Source organism: Dendrobates tinctorius, unplaced genomic scaffold (genome assembly GCF_039654945.1).
Source record: "Dendrobates tinctorius isolate UK_male_01 unplaced genomic scaffold, ASM3965494v1 ptg000187l, whole genome shotgun sequence".
Taxonomy (NCBI): Eukaryota; Metazoa; Chordata; class Amphibia; order Anura; family Dendrobatidae; genus Dendrobates; species Dendrobates tinctorius.
The window spans coordinates 565561-577644 of NW_027361854.1; the positions used below are offsets into that span (position 1 = coordinate 565561).

General features: G+C 49.5%; 1 protein-coding gene across 11 annotated transcripts in view; it reads right to left on the minus strand.

Annotated features, from left to right (window-relative positions):
- The window catches only part of IKZF4 (IKAROS family zinc finger 4), a 54051-nt gene extending 42499 nt beyond the window's left edge, over window positions 1–11552 (minus strand). For all 11 annotated transcript variants that reach the window (XM_073552198.1, XM_073552196.1, XM_073552200.1 and 8 more), the window contains exon 1: window positions 11355–11552. In XM_073552198.1, the coding sequence (XP_073408299.1) occupies window positions 11355–11387 (33 nt within the window). In that variant the 5' untranslated portion in view covers window positions 11388–11552. The remainder of the gene's footprint in view (window positions 1–11354) is intronic.
- Window positions 11553–12084: the final 532 nt, after the last annotated feature.

Genomic DNA, 12084 nt, shown 5'->3' on the forward strand with positions numbered 1-12084 from the left:
TGTAATTCTCCTACCCTTTTGGCTGAAGTAATCACTACTAGGAAAGCCATTTTAAACGAAAGCGTGCTAATGTCCATGCTGCCAACTTGTTCGTATGGATGCTTACAAAGTGCATTAGGTTCAGATCCAAAGGTGGGTCAGATTTCCTCTCAGTCTTTGTACTGCTCTGGAGAACTTAGCTATCTAGGGGTGGGCTGATAGAGAAGAGTCGAAGAATACACTTAGAGCTGAACTTTATACTCTCAGGGTACTTGATCTAAGGCCTTTGTTGAAGCCCGTATGCATGAAATCAAGGATCTTGGGAATGTCTGAGCGAGTTGATTCCACCGACGAATCCCTGCAGTCAAGACAGAAGCGCTGTTATATATAGCAGAGGTTACGAGTTTCCTGCTTGCTTGAAGGGTAGAGATCACTTCGTCGGAAAACCCCCTTAATTTCAGGACGTGCTTCTCAGCATCCATTCTGAAAGCTGTAGACTGTCTGGATTGTGGTGGAACACTGGGCCCTGATAGAGGAGGTCTTTTCTTCTTGGATCTTCCACTGACATCTTCCTCAGCAGAGGGAACCAACTCCTTCTCAGCCAGAAAGGTACCACCAAGGTGATCTTTGCCCTCTCTTCCTGCACTTTCCTCCGTACTCTCGGAATCAGAGGAAGAGGGGGAAACGCATAGGACAGTTTCCCTCCCCATGATTGGGATAGTGTGTCGACACCTGCCGGATCGTCTAGGAGGTTTAGAGAGAAAAATTCCCTGACCTTCGTATTTTCTCTGGATGCGAAGAGATCTATCCGTGGAACTCCCCAGCGCTGACACAGCATGCCGAACACTTCTTCATTCAGCTCCCACTCTGTCGGAGGAAATTTCTGCCTGCTCAAGAAGTCTGCTACCTGGTTCCTGGATCCTTCTAAGTGAACTGCTGAAACGGATAGCACCGTCTTTTCTGCCCATTAAAAGATCTTCCCTCCCAGATGTTGTAGGGCAGGATGTCTTGGACCCCCTTGATGGTGTAGGAACGCCACTGTCTTCTTGTTGTCGGACAGGATTTTTACAGGCCTGCCCCTGACAGCAGACTGGACCTGGAGTAGTACATTCCATACTGCGTACAGTTCTCTGAAGTTTGAGGGCCTGGCTCCAATCTCTGGGCTCCATGATCCCTGGAAGTATCTTCCTTCCTTATGGCCACCTCAGCCTAGCTGACTTGCTTCAGTGGTGACTACAGTACAGGGGGAAAACACCCAGGGAACTCCCGCCTGGAGGTTTTCCATAATGGTCCACCAGCAAAAGAGATTCCTTCATCGAGACGGATCGGGGTATCACAGTGTCCAGGAACAGTTGACGTTTGTCCCATGCAGATAGAATGGCCCCCTGGAGCCTCCGAGAGTGGAACTGACTCCCCCAAACACAGGGGAGAGATGAGGTCATTAGTCCCAGGATCCTCATTGCCTCTCTGATGGAGCAACAGCTTCCTGCGAATTGGTGGATTCTGTTCCTTTTAGCGGTCTGCTTCTCTACTAGCAAAAAAGACGTTCTTAGGTGGGAGTCTAGGAGAACCCCCAAGAACCTCTTCCTGTATTCTGGAAAGCGTTCCGACTTCTTCCAGTTTATGACCCATCCTAGTTTCTGTAACACGGAGACCGAGGTCCAGCAATGCTTCATGAGTTGTTCCTTGGAGCGGGCTATTATCAGGAAGCCATCTAGGTAGAGGACTATGATGATATCCCGTTTCCTTGGGTAGGCGACCACTTCCGCCACTAGCTTGGTGGACACTCCAGGTGCTGAGGCTAGGCCAAAGGGAAAAGAACAGAACTGGTAGTGATGGACTCTCCTCTGGACCCTCAGAGCGAGAACTTAAGTATCGGTGGAAGGAATCATGGATGGGAACATGGTCGTATGCATTTTTTAAGTCTAGGGCACACATCACCGCGTTTTTGTCTATTAGGGGGATTGTAGAACTGATAAATTCCATGTTGAATCTTTTGTAATTTAGCCAGTGACTTGGGGGTTATAGGTTTATTATTGTCCTGCTCTCTTCCGGAGGTTTCTTTACCGAAAAAAAGACTGGAGTAGTGGCACGCGCATTTTTCTTGCTTCGGCTATTGGGACTATTGCTCCGATCTTTAGGAGATCCTGGACATCTAGCCACATGGGGGAAACGGACGACTGGAGGTGGGAGTTTGTTATTAGGAACTTTGCTAGCAGGGTCTGTCTGGGTAAACTGTTCTGTAACCCGAAGAGATTATTCCCAACACCCACTGATTCTCTGAGATCTCCTGCCAACTTCCAAGGTACCACTCTAGCCATTCCCCCACTCTCACAGCGTCACTATCTCCCTGAACTGAACATGGAGTCCTTACCCCTACCTCTCTTTCCCTTTCCCTTATAGCCTGACCTCTGGTTGGGGATCTATGAAAGGGCTGATACTTCTTTGATTTCTCCTTGGGGAATCCTTTCTTTTTGTCTGACGCCTTTTCAAGGATATCATCTAGTGCAGGCCCAAACAAACACTACTGCCCGAGAAAGGAATGGAACACAGCTTGTTTTTGGATTGTTTATCCCCCGACCAAGTTTTTAGCAAAATAGCTCTTCGGGCAGCATTAAATAAAGACCCATTCCTGGCTGCTAATCTAACCGATTCTGCTGATGCGTCAACCATGAATCCGGTTGCTAGCTTTAGAAGGGGAAGGGATTTCAGAATTGATCCCTGGGGATTTTGATCTTAAGTGTTCTTCCAGGTCGTCGACCCATACATCCATGGATCGATCCACCGAGGTCGCCGCAATGTTGGCACGAATTATGGCCGCCGACGTCTCCCAGGTTCTCTTCAGAAGACCATCCTCCTTTTGATCTATCGACTCGGTCTTTCAGGTTGGAAGTGTCCTCGAAGGGGATCGAGGTCCTCTTCACCACCTTGGCTAAGGGAACATCGGTCTTGGGGATGTCTTCCCAGTCTTTGATGTCCACCGGTTCAAAGGACAGGCGAAGATTGAAGTCTCTGGGAATAACCACTCCTCCATGATCATTGAATGGATGTGGCTGTTGACCGGGAAGACTTCTTTCCTTTGGGACTTCAAACCACCAAACATCTTTGCCTGTACGGAGAGAGGCTTCTGGGTTTTCTCCACCTGCACAGTGCTTCTTACTGCTCGGAGGAGTTCGTCAGTGTCTTTAGAGGAAAAAAGGTATTTCTTCCCTCCCTCTAGCGGGTCGGCAGACATCTCCCCTTCTTCCTGGTCAGACTCGCCTGAAAATATGTCTTCCTCAAAGGACAACTATCTCCCTTGGCCTCTTGGGACAGGGACCACCCTGGGACTTACGCTGCAAAGCATGCATTTGGACCAGCCTTGAGATCAAGACCTGGACCTCATCTCTAATTATGAATCTCACATCCGATAGTAGAGACAACTGCTCTTCTCTGATGACTTTTGAGGTGCAGGGTTCGCACAGATGCTTCTGCCAGGTGTCCAGTAGCTTGACGTTATAGATAGAACATCTTCTACCCTTCCCTTCCTTGCCATCCATTTTGGGTGTTGCCGAGGCGGGTGTTCCCTCGTGCCCCTGGCTCTGTTCACAGATATCTGCCAAAGCTGAGGCTTTCTCCATGTCCAAGCATACAGTAGGGCAGCCTATAGACATCTAGGACCCTATTTATACGATACCCATATCCATGGCTTTGTTCGGATCACTGCTTCACTGGATTTCTTCCTGCGTTCCATCGTGGAACACATACTGGCCATGACGCAGAAGTTATCTGTCTAGCCCGCAGAGATGACGTCGCCGGAAGCGCGCCCACAGGGGATTCAGCATGCCAGAGGCAGACTCCGGAGCAGAGAGCCTCCCGGACGGAAGAAGTGCCTGACCACCCAGGAGCAGTGCTCACCAGGTAGGCTGAGGGACCCCCCCATTGGGGTGTGTCGGCCACCGACCACTTGACAGCAGGAAGGAAGAGGCTGGACCACCCGATCCACGCTGGGTCTGCCAGGTCCAGCCAGTGATACGCCGGAGCTCTTCTCTCGTCGTTCCTATCCTCACTGGGACGGGAACAACACTGAGGGGTGAAGATGGGAGGGTCCTTTTAACCTCTCGTTGTTTCCTGTCCAAGTTAGGATAAGGAGGAGGTCCTCCATGCTGTCAGGATTGATGACCTGGAAATTAAACGTTTGAAAATTGCTAAATTTTCAACATTTTTGCCAAATTTCCGTTTTTTTCATAAACACAAGTCATATCAAAGACGTTTTACCACTACCATGAATTACAACATATCACGAAAAAACACAATCTCAATCAGTGGGATACGCTGAAGCGTTCCAGAGTTATATCATAAAGTGACAGTGGTCAGAACTGTAAAAATTGGCCTGGTCACTAAGGGGTTAAATGCCACTTATTGAATAGAACAACACGTTCATTTTGAACTGTCCTCCCACTCCCTCTTTTGACCACATCACTCCACTGAAGCTGCACTGACTAAAGTCATCAATGAACTACTAACCGCCAAAGCCACACTACTCTGTCCTCCTCCTCCTGGATCTGTTCTCTGTCTTTGACACAGTGGACCAATCCCTATTACCGAAAGACTAGAAGCAATGGGATGAAACTGAATGGGAGGAGACACAGATTAGATATTAGAAAAAACTTTTTGACAGTTAGAGTGATCAATGAGTGGAACAGGCTGCCACGAGAAGTGGTGAGTTCTCCTTCAATGGAAGTCTTCAAACAGAGGCTGGACAGACATCTGACTGGGATGATTTAGCGAATCCTGCTTTGAGCAGGGGGTTGGACCAGATGGCCCAGGAGGTCCCTTCCAACTCTACGATTCTATGATTCTATGATATACTCGAGAATAAGCCGACCCGAGTATAAGCCGACCCCCCTAATTTTGCCACAAAAAACTGGGAAAACTTATTGACTCGAGTATAAGCCTAGGGTGGGAAATGCTCCATAGATTATTCCCCCATATACTGCCCCCATTAGAAGCTCCATATTGTTCCCCCATATGCTGCCCCCATTAGAAGCTCCATATTGTTCCCCCATATACTGCCCCCATTAGAAGCTCCATATTGTTCCCCCATATACTGCCCCCATTAGAAGCTCCATATTGTTCCCCCATATGCTGCCCCCATTAGAAGCTCCATATTGTTCCCCCATATACTGCCCCCATTAGAAGCTCCATATTGTTCCCCCATATGCTGCCCCCATTAGAAGCTCCATATTGTTCCCCCATATGCTGCCCCCATTAGAAGCTCCATATTGTTCCCCCATATACTGCCCCCATTAGAAGCTCCTTAAGATTATTTCCCCATGTGCTGCCCCCATTAGAAGCTCCTTAAGATTATTTCCCCATGTGCTGCCGCTGCTGCAGCATGTAAAAATAAAAAAAATGACATACTCACCTCTCCGTCGCTGGGTGTCAGATACTCACCTGTCCTGCGTCCATGGCTGCTCACCGCTATCTGCCACGTCATCAGTCAGTGACGTTCAGACTGCAGGGGGCGCGGCGCGCACTAACCACGTCACCGCGCCCTCTGCTGTCTGAAGTCACTGACCGATGACAGACAGCAGCAAGCAGCCATGGACGCAGGACAGGTGAGTATCGCTATACTTACCCGTCCTGATGCTGTGTCTTGAGGCCCCAGCTTCTCCCCGTGCTCTCTCTTCCTGCCTTCAGCTGTCACGTGGTGCCGCTCATTAAAACTCATGATATGCGCATATTCATGAGTTTTAATGAGCGGCACCACGTGACCGCTGAAGGCAGGAAGAGAGAGCACGGGGAGAAGCTGGGGGCTCAAGACACAGCGTCAGGACGGGTAAGTATGACCTGACACCCCCGCCCCCCTCCCCCTCTGACCCCCCGGTGTATATGACTCGAATATAAGCCGAGAGGGGGACTTTCAGCCCAAAAAAATGGGCTGAAAATCTCGGCTTATATTCGAGTATATACGGTACTTCAGTCTCTCTCTCTCTCGCCAGCGGTTCCTTTAAATTTCCTCATTTTCAGGATCCGTCTGAAAACTGATCCTGTGCCATCCGTTCACATCAGTTGAGAACGGATCCGCTTGTCTGACTTTTTGGCGGATTTGAACTGATGCAAAAAACTGAAGTGTGAAAGAGGCCTTAGCATCACAGACTTGACCCTATGTTGGATCTTCTACCTAACAGACGGGCTATTAAGTGTCTACCACCTCCTCACCTCGCCCCCTATCTGTCGGTGTCCCCCAAAGTTCAGTTCTAGGACCCCTGCTCTTCTCCATTTACACCTTCGGCCTGGGGCAGATGACAGAATCTCACAGCTTTCAGTACCACCTCTATGCTGATGACACACAGATTTACCTCTCTGGACCCAATAACACCTCTCTACTAACCAGAATCCCACAATGTCTGTCCGCTATTTCATCCTTCTTCTCTGCTAAACAAATAGAACAAACTTAATATGGACAAAATAGCATTCATTACATTCATTATCTTTCCCTCATCCCACTCAACCTCCCCCCCCAATGGACCTATCCATTAAAGTAAATGGCTGCTCACTTTCCCCAGTCCCACAAGCTCAGTGCCTTGGGGTAATCCTCTCCTTTAAACCACACATAAAAGCCCTTTCCACTTCCTGCCGACTTCAACTCAGAAATATTTCCCGGATCCGTACATTCCTCAAACAATAAACCATAGTCCATGCACTCATCTCCCGCCTTGACTACTGCAACCTCCTTTTTTGTGGCCTCCCTTCTAACACTCTCACACCCTTCCAATCTATTCTAAACTCTGATGCCCAACTAATCCACTTATCCCCCTGCTATTCCCTTCACTGGCTCCCCATTACCTAGACACTCCAGTTCAAAACCCTAATCATGGCTTACAAAGCCATCCACAACCTGAGTTCTCCATACATCTGTGACCTAGTCTCCCATTACTTACCTGCACGCAACCTCCGATCCTCACAAGATCTCCTTCTCTACTCCCCTCTTCCCACAATCGCATATTAGATTTCTCCCGTGCATCTCCCATCCTCTGGAACTCTCCACCCAACATATCAGACTCTCGCCTACCATCGAAACCTTCAAAAGGAACCTGAAGACCCATCTCTAGCGACAAACCTACAACCTGCAGTAACAACCGATCCACCAAACCGCTGCACGACCAGCTCTACCCTCACCTACGGTATCCTCACCCATCCCTTGTAGATTGTGAGCCCTCGTGGGCAGGGTCCTCTCTCCTCCTGTGCCAGTTGTGACTTTTATTGTTTAAGATTACTGTACTCGTTATTACGTATACCCGTCCTCACATGTAAAGCTCCATGGAATAAATGCCACTATAATAAATAATAATAATTGAAACAACAACAAAACAGTGAAAACGCATAACTGCAACCCCACAAAAAAAAAAAAAAAGTATGTAATGTGCATCGTGGTGATGTAAAAGAAAACGCACAATGGGGTTCCCTGTCAAAGACCAAGTTATGACAAAGATCCCATTTCAGTTACATGCTCTTTTCCCTGAGTAAGGCCTCATTCAGTAGTCAGTGTTTCTTATATGTGTCCAAGGATCAAACGCGTACCAAATGCAATCTATAAAGCAGTTCTAATGGCCGTAGTTTTTCGTGGACTGTGAGTTTGCAAAAAAAATAAATAAATCAATACAATTTTTTGGAGCAAGTGTAGATAAAGCAGCAGGGAAGACCATGGTAGCACAGAGATTTGTGGCCGTAGTCATTACCCTTGCCGAAGGCCAGCAGCATCAGTAAGGCAGTGAGACTATTAAAAGGGATACTCATTTCCCATAATTTTTTTGTTAACGATAATCAGTAGGGGGAAAAGGGACTGCAAAGGTAAAAGAAGGTCTGTCTTACTCACATTTTTCTGCATTTCCGCAGATGATGGTACTGGCTCTGCCATCATTGAGCCATATATGTACAAAAGGTTTTGTGAAGAGGTAAAAATAACAAAATTCTTCTTCAGGATTGGAGGGAGTTCCACATATCAGACATCAAGTCATCAAAACTAAAATGGATATTCCTGCTTAAAGGGAACCTGTCACCCGAGTCATGCCGGCCAAACCACAGGCAGCAAGCAAGAATCAGGGTCTGGCTGCATGATTGCAGCGTTTCAGAAAATATATTCCTTAATGATCTCTTCGCAGTGGAGCTAGAGGTGACTGACAGGTTTCCCCCGCAGGTGTGAACAGTGAGAGACCTGTCAATCACCTAAAGCAGCATTGGGAGAAGCAAGAAGAGGGAGGGACCGGACTAGACTTTCTCCGGCTATGGTCTGCACTTGGACGGATCTTTACAAAGTATTTTCTCAAAAACGTCAGGGTGTTACAGAGAAAGTGTACCTGAGTGCAGCCAGGCTCTGAACCATGCTGTGGTTTGGTCAGCATGAATAAATTGGCCAAAACAATCCTAACTGTACAAAGATCATTAAAGGTTTCCTCTCACATGTACAAGTTATCACCGATCCATAGGATAGATAGTTTGCTGTTCAATGGGAACGCAGCACAAATAACCCAACACATAAAAACCAAGTGCAGTACTTAGACGATGAATGGAGCAGTAGTGCAGAGCTCACTCTCTGGCAGAGGTCACATTAACGCCTGTCTGGGCGTCTATGACGCACAGGCAGGCGAAAAAACGCCTTCAGATTAGTACAATACGTCCACGGGACGCATCGTTCAAAGCTACAGTGGCAGCGAGTTGAACGGAGCTGGGGAAAGGGCAGTATCAGATGTTGCGGAGTGACTCACGTCATCGCGGCATGCCCTCTGTGCTTGTCTCTCAGCGGGTGGTAGCGTGCAGCAGCGGCCGTACGGACACGTGACCCGCGCGACTACGTCATCGTGGCACTCCCTACTCTGTGCTTGTCTCAGCGGGTGGTAGCGTGCAGCAGCGGCCGTACGGACACGTGACCCGCGCGACTACGTCATCGTGGCACTCCCTACTCTGTGCTTGTCTCAGCGGGTGGTAGCGTGCAGCAGCGACCGTACGGACACGTGACCCGCGCGACTGATGTCATCGCGGCGCGCTCTCTCTGTGCATCTCAGCGTGTGTAGCATCAGTCGGCCTCTCCGCGGCCAATGGCAGCCGGGGGCAGGGCTTGCTGGCTGTGCGTTATTGGCGGCATGTGACGTGGGTGTTACTCGTACGGTGGTCAGCACTATTATGGAGATGGGGGTGCAGTATACGCATAGTGGGGTGCGGGGCATAGTTATGCTAGAGAAATCCTGATAGCATTTTGCATTCTCCCTTTTTTTGTCTAGATTATGGCCAATTTTAATTCATACAAATTGCATACTCCTCCGTGGTGAAAAATACTTCTCAAAAATATTGGGAGGAGTATTTTTACTCCTCTGAAAAATATGTAGTGCGACCTCTGCTCTCTGGATCAGTGGGGGCTACACCTGTCAGACCCCCACAGATCACTAAGCTATGGATAGATAACTTCTAAGGCTGCAGTCACACATTTGTGAGAAACTGACCATATTTCTCTAATGTGTCACTTCATGTCTTCAAGTTGCATCTGTTTGGTTTTTTTTCCCATATGTGTTTAAAAACTGAAATAGATTGACTGCCCGAACTTTATACATCCATTGACTCTAATACGGAATGAGAAAAAAAAAGTGTGAAACACAAATGGAACACAGTAACTCTGCCGTGTTTAAAGGGAACCTGTCACCAGAAATAATGCTGTTAATCTGCAGGTTAATGGTGTTATTATGCTGTCTGGCGTCTGCACGCAGCCGAAAATTATCTTTATTCTCCCCGCCAGCATTCGATATTCAGTCATAGGGGTCGGGGCAGCGCCAGTTCAGTCACTGCTCTGAGAATACAGAGTTGCCGCTGTAACTGTGCCCCCGGCCCTGACTGACGGCTGAGCTGCAACGTAGAGCCAGTGTCAGTCAGGGCCGGTGGCGGAGAGAATAAAGATTATTTTCTCCCAGAATCATTTGGCTGCGCGCAGGCGCCAGAAAGCATCATAACGCTGGTAACCTGCAGAATAATCACATTATTTCTTGGTGAAAGGTTCCCTTTAATTAATTTTACATCTCTTCATAGACTAATGGCCGAGTCTGAGAAGCAAAACGGATAAGAAGAGTTCATGCTCTGAGTCTTGCGGACTGGAGACAAAGGTGTGTATGCATCAATGAATCTCCGCGTCCGTGTGCTGCCAAATAAAAAAAGAGCACACAGATGTGTGATCGTAGCCCAAGGTGGGAATGCACCTTCTGGGTGGAGGGCTCGTACAGGAGACAGTGTCTCCTCATACGAGTGAGGAGTTTTTCACGGATAGGCATCGTACCTAAATACCTTGTTCCAAGCATGATGATTCCATGATGAGTCTTATGGGACCATCTATGCAGAAGTCTGAGGGTCCAGGCCGATGTCCGTGCAAGCTACAAGTCCTCCACACACTAGGGGTGCGCTGATGTTTGGTACATCGGGTACTTCTGCAGACCAAGGGGTCACAGAGTCGGAGATATGTTCAATTTTGATCCCAGTCTCGAATCAAACTCTCCAATACAAATCTATGGGTCCGTGAAAAAAAATAAAGATCCTACAGCACTCGGATGACAGCTGTCTGTTGTCCGATTTTCACTGACTGGCACGGGAAGCTTGAGAAACCGCCATTATTATTTTTATTTTCATCCAAGAAAAGATGGGGGAACATTGCCCAAACTCTGATGAAAAACACTGATAAGTGTCGGACAGATTTCGGCATACAGAATGAGCCTGCGGGGACCCCTGGGTGCAGGCATGGGTGCAGCGTTGCCCAGATGGCGTGTACAGCATGGAGACGACCCCTTTCTAAAATAAGTTGCCACAGAGCCGACTTCTCCCCCCACCGGGGATCATGTGCTAGCACAGAGTAAAGGGGCAAAAGTGAACATGTATTCTATAATGGGGTCCCAGCCAGAACACTGCCCACCTCTATGACGTATGTGTAATGGCAGATTGGGCCGGATGGATGGCGGCAGGCGCTGCCAGGGGTTCTATTCTCTGTCAAACATGCAGAACGTCTCATCAGACGCCGACACCACAGAACTAAGAGAGGACAGAGCCCAATGCTCCAAGAGGGGCAGCAGCCGCCTCACTCCCTGCAGTACCACCCTGTGCCGTCTGTAGAGGGGGCGCTGGTGTGTGCGGGTCATGTGAGGACAGGCTCAGGGCCACAGATTGCTGCCTGCTAGGTGCCCCCAGTATAAGGTCAGACATCATGGCACCGCACCATCCAGGACTGCCACAGACACAACAGCACAGCTGCCGACTACCACCGATCCCAGATCGCACGCCGAGGGCCGGCTCAGCAGTCACACACAGCGAATGGGTTAATCGATAGACTGATGTCTTGGCTGCCCGTGCGCTCCGCTCACCTTCCGGGGCTTCTCCTTTTCCAGGAGCTTCATTCACGCTCTGTTACTCTACCAACGCTGAGCCGTGGAGTCTTCGTGCCGCCCGCTACGGGGCCCGCGGTGTCCGGCGGCGACTTTACCGGAGCTGAACCGGCCCCGGCGACAACTTCCGGGGCAGCTGCCAGGCGACAGGGAAGGAAGACGAGCGCAGAGCAAAAACTGCTGGTCAGACAGGAGCAGACGAGCGTGGAACTGATCGAGCGGCAGATCCGCGTGAAATAGCGCGCGGCCGCAGGTGGTGGTCTGGTCGTGTTTGGCGGCTCCGAGCTGCACATAACTAGTGAGGCCGGACAGTGAAGCTGAACGAGGCTCTGTAGAGGGGCCACACAGGGCTAGTGAAGCTGGAAAGGGCTCTGCAGAGGGGCCACACAGGGCTAGGGATGCTGGAAAGGGCTCTGCAGAAGGGCCACACAGGGCTAGGGATGCTGGAAAGGCCTCTGCAGAGGGGCCACACAGGGCTAGTGAAGCTGGAAAGGGCTCGGCAGAGGGGCCACACAGGGCTAGGGATGCTGGAAACGGCTCTGCAGAGGGGCCACACAGGGCTAGTGAAGCTGGAAAGGGCTCTGTGAGGGGCCACACAGGACTAGGGAAGCTGGAAAGGGCTCTGTAGAGGGGCCACACAGGGCTAGTGAAGCTGGAAAGCGCTCTGTAGAGGGGCCACACAGGGCTAGTGAAGCTGGAAAGGGCTCTG